The sequence below is a fragment of the Microcebus murinus genome, chromosome 29, assembly GCF_040939455.1.
Source record: "Microcebus murinus isolate Inina chromosome 29, M.murinus_Inina_mat1.0, whole genome shotgun sequence".
In the NCBI taxonomy this organism is placed as follows: domain Eukaryota; kingdom Metazoa; phylum Chordata; class Mammalia; order Primates; family Cheirogaleidae; genus Microcebus; species Microcebus murinus.
In genome coordinates this window covers 3,256,269-3,276,298 of record NC_134132.1, presented here as the reverse complement: position 1 = coordinate 3,276,298, position 20,030 = coordinate 3,256,269, and the positions used below count along the sequence as shown (strand labels likewise).

General features: G+C 41.8%; 1 protein-coding gene across 1 annotated transcript; it reads right to left on the bottom strand.

The window, feature by feature from the left end:
* Positions 1–4,959: 4,959 nt before the first annotated feature.
* On the bottom strand, positions 4,960–18,642 carry LOC142865524 (alcohol dehydrogenase 1C-like). The gene is made up of 9 exons (XM_075998622.1): positions 18,424–18,642; positions 15,628–15,729; positions 14,894–15,032; positions 13,111–13,198; positions 12,797–13,016; positions 10,730–10,990; positions 8,691–8,826; positions 7,935–8,073; positions 4,960–5,126 (listed from the first exon to the last, which is right to left on the bottom strand). The coding sequence occupies exons 1-9, from the start codon at positions 18,439–18,441 to the stop codon at positions 5,102–5,104; spliced, it is 1,128 nt and encodes a 375-aa protein (XP_075854737.1). The 5' UTR covers positions 18,442–18,642; the 3' UTR covers positions 4,960–5,101.
* Positions 18,643–20,030: the final 1,388 nt, after the last annotated feature.

Below are 20,030 nucleotides of genomic sequence, written 5' to 3'. Positions count from 1 at the left end.
AGAGAGCGAGGGGCCAGGGAACATGCCTGATCCAGCACCCTCCTCTTCATAGCAGAGAATCAGACACCCAATCAGTCACAGCAAAGGTGTCACCGTCCCCGGCATTTCTGCTCCGTGCCACACTTGTCGACAGTGACTGAGCACCTCCCTCTGCCAGGCTCAGAGCTGGGTGGCGGGGTTGAAAAAGAGATGACGTCTACCCATGCCCAGAGGCAGGACGGGGCAGTGGCTATGGCACAGCCTTTGGATCAGGCAGACACCACTTCTTAGCAGCTGTGTGAACTTGGACTTACTATGTAACTGCTCCTTGGCTTGGCTTTATTATCTGTAAGAGGTGGAGGAACAAGTACTACTTGAAAGGACTGTTTGATGAATGAATGAAACAATGCTTGTAAGGCAGCTCTGGCAGATAGGATAATCTGCAACAAATACCAGCTACAATTATTAGCCATAAAATTGATGAGAAAAGGCAGACAGGTGAGCAGGTCAGCCCAGCCCGACAGTGCAACGTCAGGGGAGGGCACCCTGATTGCAGGGCTCAGAGGAGGCTTGGTAGACAGAAGATGTTCGACTTAGAGTCTCAACAATGATTGTTTTGCAAATAGACCAACAATTGACTTGGGCATTCCATTGTCTTTTGTTCAATGCCATAAATACGGGATAGAGAATATGAGTTTGATTTTTAATAAATCTCAAGTCTTCTACCAATGCTTGGGGAGCCACAGTGCATTTAACCACTTAATTAGATGTAGTCTGTCAACATACACACAGAAACATAAACTGTACATTTCTCTAGAATTGTCAAGGGCACCACATTCTTGGCTGTTTCCAACTACACCAATTACGCAGGTGTTGAGAGCTGTAGGAGGGGTGCGCTGTTCCACCCAGCAGAGAGCCTGAAAGGCCTTCCAGCTCTTCATTGTGGAGCACTGAACAGGCATCACTTCTAGAGAATGGCCATTAATGCTGTCTCCCACTCTCCCACCTTTACTCGTGGAAGGTAGTGCGGAGGAGGGAGTCTGGCCTCTTATTAGATAGGCTGAATGATATCAAGGAACTCACTTTTGCAATCAATTTGAAAGACTCATTGGATTGGTGTGCTTACAGAATGATGGGCAGACATGGTAGGGCATTAGACATCATGTGAATTCTTATGTTTTCAGGACTCTACTGGGAGACTTTCCGTATGTTATTGAATATCATCCTCAGAGCAACCCTACAAGGAAGGTATTATTATTCTCATTTTACAGATAAAGTAAGAAGAGAAGATTACAGGTTCCTGAATGTCTTTTCTAAGTCAGAGATGTTGGCTTCAAGAACAGAACCACACTTAGGCTGGGGTTAGTAAGAATTTTATAGCATGAATATGACAGGCAATCACAGAAATATCAAAGGAGAAGAAGTGGGTGGTATGTGTTGAACACCTGGAGCTCCGGAGCTAACTGACCACCTCTCATCTTTGCTTCTGTCTCTCTTTTCTCTCCTTTCTCCCTGGCCCTAATGCTGTTATCTTTTATCTGAAACCTGTGTATCACTTAGCTGGATCAGGTCTCCAGCCCAAGTCAGATGTCTGGCCATGAAACAGTTAAAACTAGAAGATTGAGGTTACACAAGTGTAGGAAGCCATATCATCTTCCAAGATGTCCCAAAGCTTATAAGTGGCAGTGGCAGAATCCCAAGTCACATCTATCTAATTCGGAAGCCCATGTTCTTTCCACTCTTCTACAAAAGGGGAAAAGGGCAGAGCAGTTTAAGTAAGACATGCAGCTATCTAGCCACAAAAATAGCCCTCACCATTGGCAAGCCTAAAGAAAAACACTGTAACTGGCAAGGACCTCAGAAATCATCCATGCAAATGCCTCATTTTATAGGCCAAATGACTTGGCAAAGCAATATGGTTAATATTTATTTAAAAGGTATTTGTAAAGGAAAACAATGCCACTGTTCCCATGGGTGCATACAGAGTCTAATAGCTTTCAAATATTATAGGGTTGAGTCAGGCAAAGGAGCAAGAAGCCTTAGCTGCAAGGGTAATATGTTTCAATCACCCAAATCTGACACCATAAATCAAGTCTTAGCTTCATTTCACTTAGACAGTGAAGCCAAAGTTATAGAGTTAAAGTTATCTCCTTCATTCCCAAATTAGAAAATATTTTGCCAACTTGGCCTTGATCCTAACATAAAAAACAGGTATAGAATGTTGAAAATATTTGTTCATAGGTCTCCCTGTGAACAATTTTGGGAGATAATTCTCGGAGAAGCCAAAAGGCAAAGCTGTACAGATATTCTTGGCAGTTTCCTCTGAATGCCAAAATCACAAAACCTAGATGTGTCAGCAAATGTTGTAGAGCAGTACCATGAAGTGCTATGCAAATGATCATGTTTAAAATGATGCAGAAACAAAATAGTATAAATGATTTGAAAATAATGCAAAATGATATGATTCCTATGATTTTAATAATATAAAAATGCATATATACCAGGAAAGGGTGCAATCTATAAATTGAAAATGGCTTTTTGAGGATAAAGATTCTATGATGATTTTCCATAAGATAGTATTATTTTCATTGATCATCACACATTATATCACAAATAATAGCCAAAATGTATTGAATGATTACTTGATTAAGTGCTTAACTTATATCTTTTAATTCTTCTTAGGAAGGTATTATCATAAGTCACACTTTGTAAAGAAACTGAGGTTAAGAAAGAGTATGCAAACTGCCTGAGATAAGACTCTAAAAGGTTTTTCCCAGAGTTCAAGTTTTAAGGAATAATAATAATAATAATAATACTATTGGCTAACAATTACGTGGCACTTAGTATGTGCCAGGCACTGTTCTAAGGGCTTTACATTTGCTAACTCATTTACCTAATTCTCAGACCAGCTGTACGAGGTAAGCACTATTCTTATTCCTTTTCATAGGTGAGAAAACCAAGGCCCAGAAGCAGGGTCCCCAGCTGGCCTGTGGCCACATCAGAATTAGAATTCAGGCCATCTGGGTCCAGTTCAGTCACCAGCACTGTCTGCACTTACTGCTCTAGTCTCAGGGCTTAGGGAAATAGTACAGAAGAAATGAAGAAGAAAGAAATTGTTCATGAAAATTTAAAGTACTCGTGATAATTCCAACAGAATCCCAAACATTCCAACCTGCATGAGCGGGAGAAAGGTTTTCTTGGCTAACTGGGAGGTTCATTTGGACATGACGAAGCTCAGGCCACCTGGCCACATGCTGAGTGCAGGTCCAGCTGGGGTTGGGCAGCGCAGGGATGGCAGGCCATACCAAATGACACAATGCATGGATTTGAGAGCGACAAAAAGAGGTGATCATTCTTAAATGTCAGTATGAATTAATTTCTTGAAAGAGAAAGCCGAGAGGGAAGAGCAGTCTTCAAGAAAAGTGGCAGTAACAAGGGAAGAGGGAACAGCTTTCATTGTCAGAGGGATTCATTTCGGATGAGTCTGCAGATGACAGCAGGCAGCGGTGGAGAGGAGAGGGCCAGGAGGGAAGGGCACCCGGGGGCTTGGTGCCCAGAGGCCCCCTGACCCTGGGGCGGGCGACCCTCCCTGCAAGGCCGTGAGCCGAGAGGAAAGAAAGGGGCAGATGGTTGTCTGAGCTTGTCAGCAAAGGGAGCGAGGAAGGAGACCGGGAGCCGCTGGCGGAGAGACAGGGATGTGGAGTCTCTTCCCAGTGGGGACTGTGGCAGGCGGGAGGGTGAGGATTGTGGCAGGTGGGACGGTGGGGACTGGGGCAGGTGGGACAGTGGGGACTGTGGCAGGTGGGACAGTGGGGACTGTGGCAGGTGGGACGGTGGGGACGGTGGCAGACGGGACAGTGGGGACTGGGGCAGGCGGGAAGGTGGGGACTGTGGCAGGCGGGACGGTGGGGACGGTGGCAGGCGGGACGGTGGGGACTGTGGCAGGTGGGACGGTGGGGACGGTGGCAGACGGGACGGTGGGGACTGGGGCAGGCGGGAAGGTGGGGACTGTGGCAGGTGGGACGGTGGGACTGCGGCAGGTGGGACGGTGGGGACTGCAGCAGGTGGGACGGTGGGGACTGTGGCAGGTGGGATGGTGGGGACGGTGGGGACCAGCCGGGCCAGGCGGGGGACGTTTGTCTCTGACAGCGGGACCGGCCTGTGGCGATGGGGGGAAGCGGGACTGAGCGCAGCCTGGGGTTAAAGTCAGTGATATAAACGTCATGCTGCTCATTTGCCTAGCGCCCGCACGGTTGCCCTTTTCTAGTCTGTTCTGCGTGCTGGGCCGAGGACTCGGTTTCCTGGCTCTCCTGGCTCCGGGCTGCCCAGCGGCTCCCCCGAGAGAGCAGCGGCGAGGTCTCAAGGCCCCGAGGGGACAGGGCCCGGCAGGTGGTCAGTGTCACAAGGAGCACCTGCAGCCCCCAACCCCCTCAGGAGGGTTGGCCGCGGGCGGAGCCGCCGTGCCTCTCCCGGCCGCCCCGTCAGCCCGCCCCGAGACCCCGCCAGCCCCGAGACCCCGCCAGCCCCGGAGACCCCGCCAGTCCCGGAGACCCCGCCAGTCCCGGAGACCCCGCCAGTCCCGGAGACCCCGCCAGCCCCGGAGACCCCGCCAGCCCCGGAGACCCTGGCAGCCTGCCCTGCAGGCCCCGCCTGGCCTCTCCCCTTGTGCTCCCAGGCCCTCCAGGACCGCGTGTTCTGGGAGGCCGCAGTGTGCCCTTGTGCCCTTTTGGGCTCCCACACGCCTGTGACACATCCCCTGTGTTCGATTCGCTTCGAAAGAGCGCGTTTCCCTTTGGCCACCCGGACCCGCGGCACAGCCCTGGCGCTGGCCGGGCGGGGAGGCCGGGCCCGCGGGCTCTGCGCTGGGGACGCGATGGCTAACAAGGTTACTGGCCCCAAATCCCCAGCTGATGATATCGACATCTTATCTCCCTTCCACTTGGATTTTCAACGTTTGCTTGAAAAACAATTTCATATCGATTTCTGTTTCCTTCGGGAAGCTCCCGTGTGAGGTTTATTGCTAACATCTCTGACGACAGAATCAATGACATTGCCCCGTTGGTGCTGCAGAGGGTGCGGGTGGAGGAGGCTGAAGCTGCTTCCGGAAGGCGTCTGTGTGGTCTCAGAATGTCAGGACGGTCCGGATGCTGCAATGGGACAGAAAAGACAGTGTGTCAACACGGAGACATTCACACTCTTCCTGGAGAGGGTCCAGGGAGCATCTGAGGTGTCTTAGTGAAAACCTGTCTGGGCTCCCAGCTATGGCATCCCCACCCTAACTATTTGGGTCAAATCAAATAAAAACACAGTTCATCTTTTTTGTTGTTGTTCTTCTCTCTTGTGTTTAATCTTAAGCTCGCTCATAATATCCTGGCCATGACTGTCATTTAGACTTCAATTCTATATTAGCATCCTCAAAAAATCATTTTTGAGTGCCCATGTTCCTGGCAATTGAGGGAATATAAAACAACAAAGGGCAATAATATGTAAAAAGTTCTTCCGATTTGTCACAAACGTTGTGGATACTTTTCATTCATTATCTCATTTAAACCTCAGCCTCAACCTAAACCATGGGGCAAGCAGGGTTTCCTTTTACTTCCATTTGAGAGATTATAAAAACTGAGATTTAGACAGGTTTATAGCTTGGTTCAGGTCATGCCTCTAGTGTGGCGTGCTGGCATTCCAAATTGCGTAAATACAAAATTGTATAAATTACAAGATACAAGCCTGGAGGAACTGTTAATTTAATGACGCTAGGGCTATGCTGAAAATGTAATAGAGCTTTAATGTAGAGATGTTTAAAGATTCTTAAAATTAGATAATAAAGCTGTTTGTATTAACTGTAAGAGACTTCATTCTTGTAAAAGTTGGAAATGTAACATTTACACTTGGCTTTACACATCATACCCTTTCTAAAAACCATCTTCTGATGGTTAAATGGCTTTAGAAGAACATGGTCTTCATGCCTCTTTAAAATATTTTACATATATATGTTATACAAATATAAGAAAACATGTAGATAATTTATAAAGTACAGGACAGTATAAAGAAGAAAGAATAATAATCTGTAATCCCACAACCTTGAAATCACCATTGTTAGTATTTTCTTGTATTTTAATAAACTTTTTAATAGACATCTGTGCTTGTTGAAAATTTGGGATCAGATTATATATATAATTAGTATTCTCTATTTTATGAACAAAGATGATATCAAGAGACTCTCCCAGTGTAATGCAATCATTTCTTTTTAATGGCTTCATGAATTTGTAATACATAATTGGAATTTATTTAGTCATCTGCTTAATGTTGGACTTTCAGGATGTTTCTAGTCTTTTATATTATACATAACAGATACATATGCTTAAACACATATGTATGTTTGAATATTTGATTATTTCTGTAGAATAGTTTTCTAGAAATGAAATTGCTGGCACAAAGGATCTAAGGTTTCTCAATGTTTCTGATACAAATTATCAAATTCCTTTTCCAAAAGGATGTAACAATTAATACTCCTACAAGCAGCCCACATAGGTGCCCATGTCACCTTACCTTTACCAATATCAAGCATTGCAATTTTTGATCTTTGCTTATATTAGTAGGATTCATTATATGTAAATGCATATATTGAATTGTATGACACTCTCATAAAGTGCATTTAGGTGCACCTAATGAATTCCTTTGTTGTTCAACACTGCTGTCTGGGTTTGATCATCTCTTTATACACATCATCTTTCCAACATGATGATGATAATCATAATGAGGATAATAACTAACGTTTGGTGACTACTGTAGTCTATATATACATATATGTATGTGTAAACACACACACACACACACACACACACACACACACACACACTTGCAGTGTATTTTAATAGAAAGTAAATTGATTTGCTAACAACCAGATCTTTGAATTCTGCTCCCCTCTCAACTACCTGCATGGTTTGGGCCTGGATGTGTCCTCTCTGAGTCTCAGGTTTCTCCTAAGATGGTGAAATTAAAACTGGAATATCCGTATTGTTTGGGAATCACATAAGATAATACAGATAAGACAATTAGTAGAACAGCTGGTGCTCTGTAGCTGCTTGTTTCTTTCCTTTCTCAAGAATATTAGTCAGATGAAGTGTCTAGTATAACATTTGATGTGAGTGCCCAGGAAATACTACTTAAAGTTAAAAACCCCATGAGAAGAAGTGTGGGGTAGCATAAAAACCATGGACTATGGGGCTAGAAGGCAGGGGTTAGATACAACTGCCTATTACTAGTTGTGCTTTGTTTAAATGCAGGTGACGAAATTCATCTGAGTAGGTGGCTGTAAATGGTAAATGTTAGAAGTAGTAAATATTTAATAGAATTGGCTTATTTTCTAAGCTTTAGAGAAAAGTTAAGACAAACATTTAAAAGTGTTTTGTACCCTTCCCCTTTATATTAACTTTTATTTGTAAAAATTTCTTTGTAAGCTACAAAAACAAAAACATAAAGAAAGAAAGAAAAAGAAAACCTAGCAGTGTCTGAATAGAAAAAAATCCCGGTGTAGTTCTATCTCCTCCCAATATGAAAGTATTGGGCATGTCCTGAATATAATTTAAATTTACAGTCCCTAAATGTCAGCCTTATTCAGGGGTCCAGGCAGAGGCTTCAGTGACTCCATAGTGTAATTAGGATTGTGTGACCCAAGTATTTTTTTTGGCAAAGGTGAGTGTCTCTTGCAAAGAAGGCTGAGTGGCTCTGATCCTTCCTTTTGCTGTAACCAACATAATTTGGCTCCGACAGAGCAGGAAGTGCAACACGACTGTTCTCAGCTCCCACGGTAGCGTCTCGGTGCTCTACATGGGAAGCCTGAGCTGGTAACGCAAACCCGAGGCACTCCCATTTTCTCTCATCGTTCTACTTTTTCATTCTCTGCTAGCCAACCCCCTACCACAAAAAGCAAAAACGAACAACTTACAACCTACCTCTTTCCAGAGCGAAGCAGGTCAAATCCTTCATTTATTTTTTCAAAAGGCATAACATGAGATATTAATGCATCAAATGAGTACTTCTTAGCCATAAAATCAGCCACAAGTTTGGGGACAGAGTCTTTACTCTTATAGCCTGAAAAGAAACAATATCATTGTTAGATTCAGCCAGGGGTGAGGAGGAGAATTGGAGAGAAGACTTTCCAAATAAGCTTGAGATGAAAGTTTATAAAATGTGCCACATTCCTCAGACTACTATTACTGAGGTCACAGAGATACAGAGTGCTTTGATAGATGTTCTTTTGCAGTGCTTTGACTTTTAAAGAAAATCTTCCCAGATGAACAAGGGCCCTTAAGTCATTAGCTGTCTCATGGAGAAATTCTAGTGCAGAGGATTATGCCCAAAGTCAAGGAGAAAATTTAGCAGTTGTCTCAATTTGGGCGATGAGTGTAGACATGAATTATAGATTCACATGTGCTATAGACTTTCTCTGTCCCATTAGAAATTTGGGTGTCTTATGCAGTCACGAGTATAAAAGAGATTCTAGTTAGTTTAAAGGGACAGGAGGATATTCTGTCTTAGGACCTCTGTCTTCCTTAGTTCCACATCTAGTTGATTTGGAGCCTACAGATGCCACAGGAGTTTTGATTAATTTTTGACCATGTGGCTTTCCAAAATCTGGCCTTGTCACTTGTAAAAGGGGAGAGATTTTGAGGTTAATGACAATTTGGCCTTTAAGTGTAAGTACATACCTCCAAAAATACCTCCTGTCCACGTGCGGCCAGTCAGTAGCACTAGAGGGTTGACGGAAAGGGTATCAGAACCAGGAGCTACCCCGACAACGACGCTTGTGCCACACGCCTCGTGACAACATAACAGGGCAGACATCTGGAATAAAATCAACACTGAGTGTCCTTACAACGGACTCTCTGATAGTCTCTACTGATAATATGGATTTAGCTAGATTGTGAGTGTGCAGAGGGAGGAGATTACATCTTTTTGTTTTTCATTCCTTTTTCTGTCTAGGTTAGTGCTGTGGATTTAGGAAATGCCCAGAAAATGTTTTTTGAATGAAAAAATAGATGAATGCATTTGTGTGTAGTTAACACTTTCTTCTAAAGTAATAAGGAGGCAAACATCATTACAAACATGTAAATTATGGTTCGTTAAGGAAGGGTACTGTTTCATCATCACATAATTCTCAGGCAATCTTTGAGCTAGTTAATCCATTTTTCAATGATTTATTAAGTAGATGATTTGAACCTGGCACATTGAACCAAAGAATTTGTTGGTTAAGGAGATGCAATGACTACATCCTCAAAATTTGTCTCTTGTCTACTTGATGGTTTCCCTTTTTAATCAATTACTATTCTTTTTTCCATTTCTAAAAGGGATATGTTTGAAACATTGTTTTTCCTTCCCTCAAATGTATATTGGTTTATCTTTACACTACACCTATTATTCTGTAACCTCAAAAGTCGGTCCAGAAAGTCTTCCCTCTCTAGTCACCTTTTGAACATGTTCTGTAGTAAGAAAATTGTTTAGGATCCCCTAAGACAAATAATGATTAGTCCTCTGATTTTGCATGATGACATTTGGAAGACCAGATATCCTCAGAACATGTGTCTGTCTGGCATTTGGTATCTTCAAATAAGGCAGCAATTCAGCTCCACATGAGAAAATTGATGAAAACAATAGTAAAGGAGCATAAAAATGAAAACTACAGCCTGGGAGAAAGTTGGATTCTTGTGAATCTCCATGCTTGTACAGCATGTTGTCCCAGATCAAGGCTGCAAAGGGCTCTACTTTCAGGGTGCTGCTCCCCTTCACCACACTGCTGAGACTTCCTGGAGAACCTCAGCAATGGGGAGTTGTTGGTCTCTGTGGACTTATTCAGCAGGATTCTAGAAGATTCAGTGTGGGTAAAATATAGCTGGAGATGTGTTTTCCATTGCAGCTGATGATATTTGTACTTATTTGAAAGTAATAGGATGTATTTTTCAAAGATGGCACAAGCACTGCAAGATTGGAAATAGTATTTCATATCAATAATACTAACGCTGGCTGACATTTCTTGAGAGCTTGCTGTAGGACAGGTGGCACTGTGCTCAGTCCCTTACCTGTGTTATCTCATGCAATCCATAAACAATGCAATGAGATAGGTATGTAGCTCTCCAGTTTTGGGGCTGGTAAATCGTTGATTTTTTAAAGTATTAAGTCCAACATATCGATATTGGGTACAAGATAGGCACCAGGCACTGTGCTCTCTCTGTGGTAAAAATACAGGATGCCCTAAAGCAGGGCATCATTTTCAGTTTCCTTAGGGCACATTTTCAGTTAATGAAATAATTCTGTACCTAAAATTGCTCATTCCTTTTAGGAAAAGTATGATATATGAAAACATTAGAATAGATTAAAGCATGTAAAGAATTGTTAAGCCATTTTTGTTAAGAATATGGAGGGAAAATAATACCAATTTGAGAACAGAATTTGTATTGTTTACATTTACTAGAGTTTGAATTTTTTTTACTAAAAATTAACCAAGTAACTCTGTAATGGTTCAATTACAAACAAACCCTTTTCTTCTCTAAAATGGAAATATTACTTGAGGCAGGCCTGCTTAGGTGATGGAATGAAAGATTTCTCAACAATAAATTAAACAAGCCAGGTGAGATGGAAAATTACCATTCATTATGTTAAAAATATTACTTATGCCCAATATTTATACTCTGCTGTCTAAAGCACACTCCAAATTGCAGAAGCAGAAATTTCCACATATCATTGTACGTACCAGAGTGTCACGCAGACCAACGACCTCAAACGAAAAATCCACACCTCCGTCAGCCATTTCATTGATCACCTCATGGATGGGTTTCTTGTGGTCTTGAGGGTCGATGCATTCAGTGGCACCCAACTCTTTGGCCTTTGCAAATTTATTCTTGTTGATGTCCACACCAATGATCCTGGCTGCTCCGGCTGCTTTACAGCCCATGATGACAGACAGGCCAACACCTCCCAGGCCAAACACAGCACAGCTAGAGCCCTGGGTGACCTGTGTATTGAGAAATGCAAAAATGGATTAAGTAATGATTGCTGGAATGTGCCTAGGCTTTATAAAGTGCCATGCCTTGTCTGTTGTCAAGAGTCACTCAGGCTCTCATGTCCGATCTGTTGTCAAAAGCTTTAGTTGTTTCATGTTTAAATTGAGGGGTCAAAGTAGGTCAGTGGTTCTCATGCTTTGCTGCATATTACACTCATCTGGTGAGCTTTAAAACATCCCAATGCCCAAGTCACAGCCTGTACCAGTTAAATCAGAATCTCTGCAGGTGCAACCCAGTCCCCAGGTGAGCCCAACGGGACTGGATGATCTTTGAGTTTTAAATGTCCGTGACGGCAATCTTGAAGAGAATCTAAATGGCAGAGAGCCACTGATAGCAGCTTTCGTATCTCATACATGCACAAGGGCAGCTTGTGGAAAATGGCATAAGTGGAAAAGGCTACTTATGGAGACTGAGAAATTATTCAGTCAAACCCTCAATGATTCACTGCTTGGTTCATTAACTTTCGGTAGTCATGACCAGTAAACCCTGCTTTAAAAAATACACTAGTGAACAATAATGCAACAAAAAGTTGGTCTATATGTCAATAGTGAATAAAATCCTATATTATGAGTATTCTGAGCTTCTCCTCTATGGGGAGGCCCACTTGGACCACCTGCAAAACAGATGAGACAATCGCTCAAGGGAGTAAGTGCCAAAGTCACAGACATTTGGAAAGATGTACTCTAAATTGTTTAAATTGTCCACGGGCTGTTTAATAAGTCTAGACTTCTACAGTCAGCCTTCAGTGTGGGTAAAATGCTCTTCCTGTCCCCAGTAATCTCATTGGTACATTCCCTTAAGTGTGTCTATTCACTCATTCATCCACCAAATGTTGTTCAGTACGACATGGTACAATAATACTTTCTACCTTACTAAGAAAAATGCAAGTCTTGTGATTGTGATTTGAAAGTGCTAGCAATTACGTATTGTGATTTAAGATACAGCAAGAGATTTTAGAAAGATATTTCAATGTCAGCTCTCATACTAACCAGCAGGGAGCTTTATGTCTTGGGACCTCCGTTTCACAAAATGAAGAGTACTGCTAGATACACTGCTAGATTTTCAGCCTTTTGTGAGGAAGAGGAGCCTTTAAAGCATTTCTCCTTGAAACTGACCACTTGTGGGGAGTGTGTGTGTGTTCATGGCGGGGAAGGAGACGCAGATGACTCCAACAGTGGGTGAAATAAGCCTGTCACCGAAGCCTTATTACTTCCCTGTGAAGAATCCGCAGAGTGGGTGACTTTGGTTTGCAAATGTATCAGGTAAAGCTTTGGAATCTACTGTTGACCCTAAACGTGGGAGCGGGGGATCCATGGACTGCATGCTCTTGCAAGGCAAACCCTTCCTTTCCTTTATCTTTGCTGCCTCAGAACCTCCCGTGCCTAATGCATGCCCAGGTGCTCTGTAATTGTAGAATAAATGACTAAATGAACTCTCGACCCTAAAATTTAATATCTCAAAAAAGGAAAAATATAGAAGAATAATGATTGCAAATGAAATCTTTAGTTTTTCCTAACCAAGTATGAGCAGCTGTTTATCAGTTGAATTTTTCAATTAGTTGTTTCAATCAGTTGAAATTTTCAATTAACAGTTGAGTTTTGGAGACATGTTCTCTGTTCCTTCGGGGGCCATTTTTCTGCTCGTAATCAACACTGCACAGCTATGAAAATAATCTCTGACTCTTGTGAGAAATTGCTTCCTTTATGGCTCCTGCCAATCTGAGTGTAAGTGGTCTTACTGCCCATTGGCGCGCCTACCTTGGCAATTTTGACTGCAGACCCATAACCAGTGGAGAATCCACAGCCAATGAGGCAAACTTTCTCCAGTGGTGCAGCTGCATCGATCTTGGCCACGGCGTTCTCATCCACCACGGTGTACTGGGAGAAGGTGCTGATGCCGAGGAAGTGGTGGACCGGCTTCCCCTTGCAGGTGAACCTGGTGGTGCCGTCCTGCATGGTCCCCCGAAGCTTGCCCAGGCTGCTCAGTGCGACACAGACACACCAGGGTGTGAGAGAGGAACATGACTATGTGCAAACTCAAGGGCTGGGCAAAGAGAGGAGCAAAAACCTACTCGTTCTTTAAGCAGAAATTGCTTTCAGGATGTTTACAGATTCTGCATTTTCCACACTGAGGAGTAAAGAGTGGGATGACTTTGTCACCTGGAGGGGGATAAAACAGATTCTTGTGAAATTTCCAGAAATTTACAGAGGAAGAACTTAGAGCTTGTGAGAGTGTCCATGAACTAGGGTCCAGTCACTATTGTGTCACTGGTCATTGGCTGCCAGCATTGGTGTTGGTTTGGGTTCCATGTGCCTCAAGATTCCTGAAGAAGAAATGTAAATGTGGAAAACAACATGGATTTTAAAAATTATTTCTGTGTATAGTTAACTTTTATTGAGTGTCCTGATTAAATATGTAAAATTCTCACTGTAAGGATCGATAACATTTATAGTTGAAAGTGGGCTACCATACGTCCACAGGAAGTTGGGGAGAGGTGATATTTCATAATAATTTGAGCTAACATAAAAATGAGATTTTTGGATATTTGAAAAATGAGATTTTTGAAATTTGGATAACCAATTCTTGGCTTTTCAAAGTGACTATGCTTATCTTTAATATGTAGTGAATGCGTTTTAAAAATATCTTAATTTCTCTTTGAGGAAAACTAACAAAAATAGGCACAAAGAAGAATGGAAGAAATGACTCTGAAAACCTTAACCCTCAACTATGAGTTAGGCACGTTCTTTTAGGAGAAGAGCTGACTTTCAGGTGTTTTTAGTTGATAATTTATGAATTTTCTCTTTTTCCTGCTATGGTGAAAGGAGAAGGGGTGAAAAGAAAGGGTGTCATTTTGTTATTAATTTATTTCTAGCTATAGGAAGTTCGAAGAGTAGAAGCTCAAACTAGACCGTTGGTTTTATTATTCACTGTTCACAGTTTTAAGTATTTGGTAAGGTGAAAGATCAAATCTCTTGGCTAAAGGGATTTTTTAGAATTAAACATAATTCTTATTTATAAACATCTATTTTACCTATCCTACAAGACCAAGAAAAATGGCTGGCCAACCAAATTTTATAGATAGACCTTATGGGGGAATGGTGATAATGAAAATTTTCCATTTAGTCACCCTTTCCCTGTGAAAGCATTTATATGACTACACAATAAAATTAGGGTAAATAAATATTAAAGATAAAATAATTTATAATTTGTAAGCAGTCACATTTAGTCATGGCTAAAGGTAATACAACAGACTGTTGGTGGCGAGGTGCCTTCTGCTGTGTTCCTTCATTTCGTCTGTGTCATTCATTTCCTGCGGAAGAAGAGAGGCTCGGTGGGAAGAGGAAATTGGTGACGTTTGTCACGTGTCACCTAAGCCAGGACCGTGCTGATTCTGCTGTGGCCACCCAGCCCCGTGTGCACTCCGCACAGAGCAGATTCCACACGCTGCCCTAGAGACTCGGGCCGAGCTGGCGTGATTCCCTTGTCCCCCTGCTCGTTCTGTGTGGACCCTGGCAGAAGACAGTGCCCCGCAGCACTGGACTGGGGTTACTGTGATGGACTCGACAGTGGCAGGCGCTGTGTCTCCTGTGATCTCTCTTGTCCCTGCGCTCTAACCTGTGTCTGGCACCTTGTGTATCAATAGGTGCTCAAAAATGCGCTGAAGGGGAGGATACATGAGCGCCCGGATGCCCACGAGCCCCGGTCAGGCAGGGAGGGAGCAGGATACACTTCAGGGCCCAGCTGGGCTGTGACCTTGTGCAAGATCCTCCATCTCCCTTTGCCTCAGTTTCCCTCAGGCTGGATGGTCTTGGGGTCATGAACCAAGGGACATCCCCTGAGTGTGACTTCTGTACCTGGTTTGACTGTGGTCACCCCTTCTCCAATGCTCTCCACAATGCCAGCGGACTCATGCCCTGGGATCACAGGCAGAGGGAGCACAATGGTGCCTGTGACCACATGGTTATCAGTATGGCAGATTCCTACGGCCACCATCTGCAGAGAAAAGGGAAGATGGTCAGATTCAGGAGGATTATGACCCTCAGATGGAGTTAACATACACAGTTTTCCAAAATTGTGCTTCTAAAATGTTTTTCAGGATTTTGCTAATAATTCCTACTCTTTCCAAATATAAAAGATGCAGTTTATCCCCAAGCAAGGCTATGCAGTCTGAAACCCTTCTTTACCCTCCTTCCCTGAATTAAAGAATTTGGAATAATCTGGGAAATAATCTATCTTGAAATATTTATCTTATATGAAACAAAAATGCATTTTTATAGAATTAGAAATTGCAGATTAACTCCAAGAAAGTACCTAATGCTAATTGATTTTTGATATCTTGATATATCCCTTTGCACTTTTTAAATATACAGACAAATTATTTTTTATTTTACCAGGATTGTATTGTATACACTCTTTGGTCACTTTTAAACAATTTAACAATTCATATTCACATGTCTCCTTGACAACAAATCTAATTCCATATACCATATACAATGTGCCTCTTAATGGAGTTTTGGTTTTTCCATTTTTAATATTTTCTGAACTTTTTTAAAGCTAAAATTAAATAGAAGTGGAAAAAATGTTTCACCTTAACACGAACTTCATGGGCCTTAGGGGGTGCAACCTCCACTTCCTCAATGGAAAAAGGTTTGTTTAGCTCCCATAGTACCGCGGCTTTGCATTTTATCACCTGGAAAATGAAACAAAATGATGACACCATTTGTCCCCTCTTGAAGTCAGGGATTGGCTTTTTTCATCTTTGTACATGGAACATCTAGCCCATGAGCACTTCCGGTTTACAAAGTGTATCTGTAAAAAAAAAGTATCTGTGTATCTGAAAAAAAAGTATAAAGCAATATCATCAGAAAAGAGAAACAGAAGTAACTGTAATAAGACACTTAGATATAAGAGAATATATTATTTTAGGCCATCCCCATGTTATTTTTTTCCCCAAAAGGTGCTTATTCTGCTATTGTCTAAAGCTGTCCTAAAATCCATTGTTTATGAACAACTGTTGGCTTCTACTTAAAGTTCCAAATCACTATTATTTTCCTGACAGAGCCAGTGTCTGTTCACATCAATCCATTACTTCCTTGCTCAATTTTCTGCTTAGGACAAAGGATCTGTCTTTGTAATGACAGTTACATACTTCCTTGCCCCCTGCCCTGGGATGACAACTCTTCTCTACTTGCCTTTTCTCCTCCAATTTCTCTTCACACACCAGTGTACTAATTGTTTGCGTCATTCATTGGAAACTTAGCTTTGGCAAGCTGTTTGGTTACATAATTTACATGTAGAGGCTCCTTCCAGATTAGATTGGGGCCAAAAATTACAGAGGTTAGAGCTAGTGGTGTGTGTTTGTATGTTTATATACACTCACTCACACACACATATATTTTAAAACTGGAGAATTGTGTGTTTGAATTTTTAGCTAGCATAGCTTATCCTCAGAAGCTCTAAAAATGAAAGTTGAACACATATTTTCAGTGAGTGGGAATGTGTCATAAAACCTATTTTCATTGGTGTAAAATGTGTGCAGTTACCAGAGCTCTTTCTGGTGAGAATTGACATCATTGTAAATATGATCAATTCAATAGAAATTTATTGCTCTGAGAATTCATTTTCATTATTTGTCAAATCCTTCCACTTTGCAGGGTGATCAACATGGTCAATGCCAAAATAAATAAATATGAGAATTCTTGGAAACAGCATCCTTGTAGCAGGAAGGTCCTGATTGTCAGGTGCCTGTGATGTGACAGGCACATGTGGCCCTGCTGGGGGGAGAGCCAGGCTTTGTCTTTAGACCTGACAAGGCGCTGCCAGGATAGTAGTATTGAATATTGGCTGTATTTTCTGGATGAAAAGATTGAGGATCCCTGTCTAGGGAATGAAGATCAATCCAGCCTTAACTTTCACTACCCCATGGCTGTTAAAAGTTAACAAAAAGTTAAATAGCAACAGAAATAATAGTGGTGACTAACATTTATTGACTTATTTCTATGTACCAGGTACTGTTCTAAGTGCTTACAGCATTAGTTTTTTAAATTCTCATAACCACCTTATGAAGTAGATGTTGGTGCTTTCACCATGTAGCATTCAGGAAAATAAAATGCAGGCAGGACAAACATAAATGAAACGCTATCAAAATGCTAAGTTATTAACACTGCGCTTGAGAGGGGAGGATCGATTGCTTATTTTACCATTTATTGTTTTCATTAATAGAATTGGTTTATAGCTCACTTTTGCTTAATGAACTCATTATGTATCTTAAGCTGAGTTTGGTAAATTTAATTTTTCTTTTTCCTAATTATTTTTCCTTTAGAAGGCAAATACTAATCAGTAACCAGTGAAAATAAAGTAAGATGGAATAAGAACACTGACAATTGGCCACTCATAATTTCTAACTGATCTTTTGGGTATGAGCCTGTTTTGTCAGACAGTGTGTGTGTATACAAACGTCAGAACCTTTAAATTGAGAGCCTAGCAAGACGTTTTACTGTGTGCTCCACTCCTAACACAGCAAATGTGCTGGAAATGTTGCACAGCCTCTTGTAAGTAAGCAGTTAGAAACAGGATTTGATTACATTGAATGGCCACATGCCATTCCCCTGTCAACACATGGAAGAAGTAAGTATAAATTTCTGGCAGGCTTAGAACCTGTGTTCCTAGCTCTACTAAGTAATTCAAATTGTATTAGTATTAATTTTCCATAAAATCATGCTGATTTTTATATGGGGAAGATATTGTTCCGTAGGATTTCTGTGGAAATTGCCTAAATTGTGCCATAACAGAGCTTTTCAAATCAGAATTTGCATGGCGATGTTGTCTGGCTTGACCTTGGTGATCATAACATTTGGAGATTGATGTGCCTTTTGTAAGTGTTTTATTTAAGATTAAAAGGATATTTCAGTCTTGTCAATCGAAGTCTTCTCACAAAACTTTTGTCACACTTAACTTTCTGGTGTTCATAAAAACAATCTGATTACAAAGATTAATGCATTTAAATTATGGTTTCCTAAAAAAATATAACTTTTTTTTTACAACTCATTTCTTTGAAAAAAGGTAACTTCATGATTACAGAGTTTTCCGACTTTAGAATTACAAATTAGTTATGATTAGCTTGGAATAAACTCACTTTACTGCAAATATTTGAAGTAGGAAACAGACTTTAACACATAGAAATTTGATACATTTTTGTTATTTAGGATAGCTTATTTCCATTGTAGTTTAGTAGACATTATAAATTATAGCATATATTACATATTGTATTCAGTGTATCATTTCTAATTCAGATATGAATTTTAAATTAGTCACCAAATACTGTATCCCTTTGTTTATTATACTAATGAGAAGATATTACCAATAGTAAAGATTTTTTGCTTACTTTTCCTTCTGTGCTCATGTTGTTTCTATATTCTTTGCAGACCAGGAGACTGATGAGTTCTTGGGGACTTCTTCCTTGCTTGAGTGCATAAAGTAGATATATTGCCCAGATATTTTGTTTGCTTGAGTAACACCCAATTCCACGTGTGATCTGTATCTTTAAGCCACACTCATCAGATTATTCCGGGACTAAGTCAAATAGGAGAGAACAGGGCACTGAGGTAGCATGCAAAACCTCGACATTCTGATATGCTTATTTAATATAACATCTGGTTTTCATTAGTTAAATATTTCCCTCCATGTAAATTTTAATGTCTCTCTTCCAGTCTCCCCTCCTCTCTCTCTGAAACTCTGTCTCTCTTCTCCAATCCCACACAGACCATTCAGAGTTCTGTTTTCCCTTTGCACTGAGCTCCAACCTTGAATCCTCATGCTGCGGCTAGGAGGGAGGAGGACTGAGGAAGCAGGACAAATGAGGTGGACAGAGAGAGCGAGGGGCCAGGGAACATGCCTGATCCAGCACCCTCCTATTCACAGCAGAGAATCAGACACCCAATCAGTCACAGCTAAGGTGTCACCGTCCCCGGCATTTCTGCTCCGTGCAACACTGGTCGACAGTGACTGAGCACCTCCCTCTGCCAGGCTCAGAGCTGGGTGGCGGGGTGGAAAAAGAGATGACGTCTACCCATGCCCAGAGGCAGGATGGGGCAGTGGCTATGGCACAGCCTTTGGATCAGGTAGACACCACTTCTTAGCAGCTGCGTGAACTTGGACTTACTATGTAACTGCTCCCTGGCTTGGCTTTATTATCTGTAAGAGGTGGAGGAACAACAGTACTACTTGAAAGGACTGTTTGATGAATGAATGAAACAATGCTTGTAAGGCAGTTCTGGCAGATAGGATAATCTGCAACAAATACCAGCTACAATTATTAGCCATAAAATTGATGAGCAAAGGCAGACAGGTGAGCAGGTCAGCCCAGCCCGGCAGTGCAACGTCAGGGGAGGGCACCCTGATTGCAGGGCTCGGAGGAGGCTTGGTAGACAGAAGATGTTTGACTTAGAGTCTCAACAATTATTGTTTTGCCAAATAGACCAACAGTTGACTTGGGTATCCCATTGTCTTTTGTTCAATGCCATAAATACGGGAAAAAGAATAGGAGTTTGGTTTTTAATAAATCTCAAGTCTTCTACCAATGCTTGGGGAGCCACAGTGCATTTAACCACTTAATTAGATGTAGTCTGTCAACATACACACAGAAACATAAACTGTACATTTCTCTAGAATTGTCAAGGGCACCACATTCTTGGCTGTTTCCAACTACACCAATTACGCAGGTGTTGAGAGCTGTAGGAGGGGTGCGCTGTTCCACCCAGCAGAGAGCCTGAAAGGCCTTCCAGCTCTTCATTGTGGAGCACTGAACAGGCATCACTTCTAGAGAATGGCCATTAATGCTGTCTCCCACTCTCCCACCTTTACTCGTGGAAGGTAGTGTGGAGGAGGGAGTCTGGCTACTTATTAGATAGGCTGAATGATATCAAGGAACTCACTTTTGCAATCAATTTGAAAGACTCATTGGATTGGTGTGCTTACAGAATGATGGGCAGA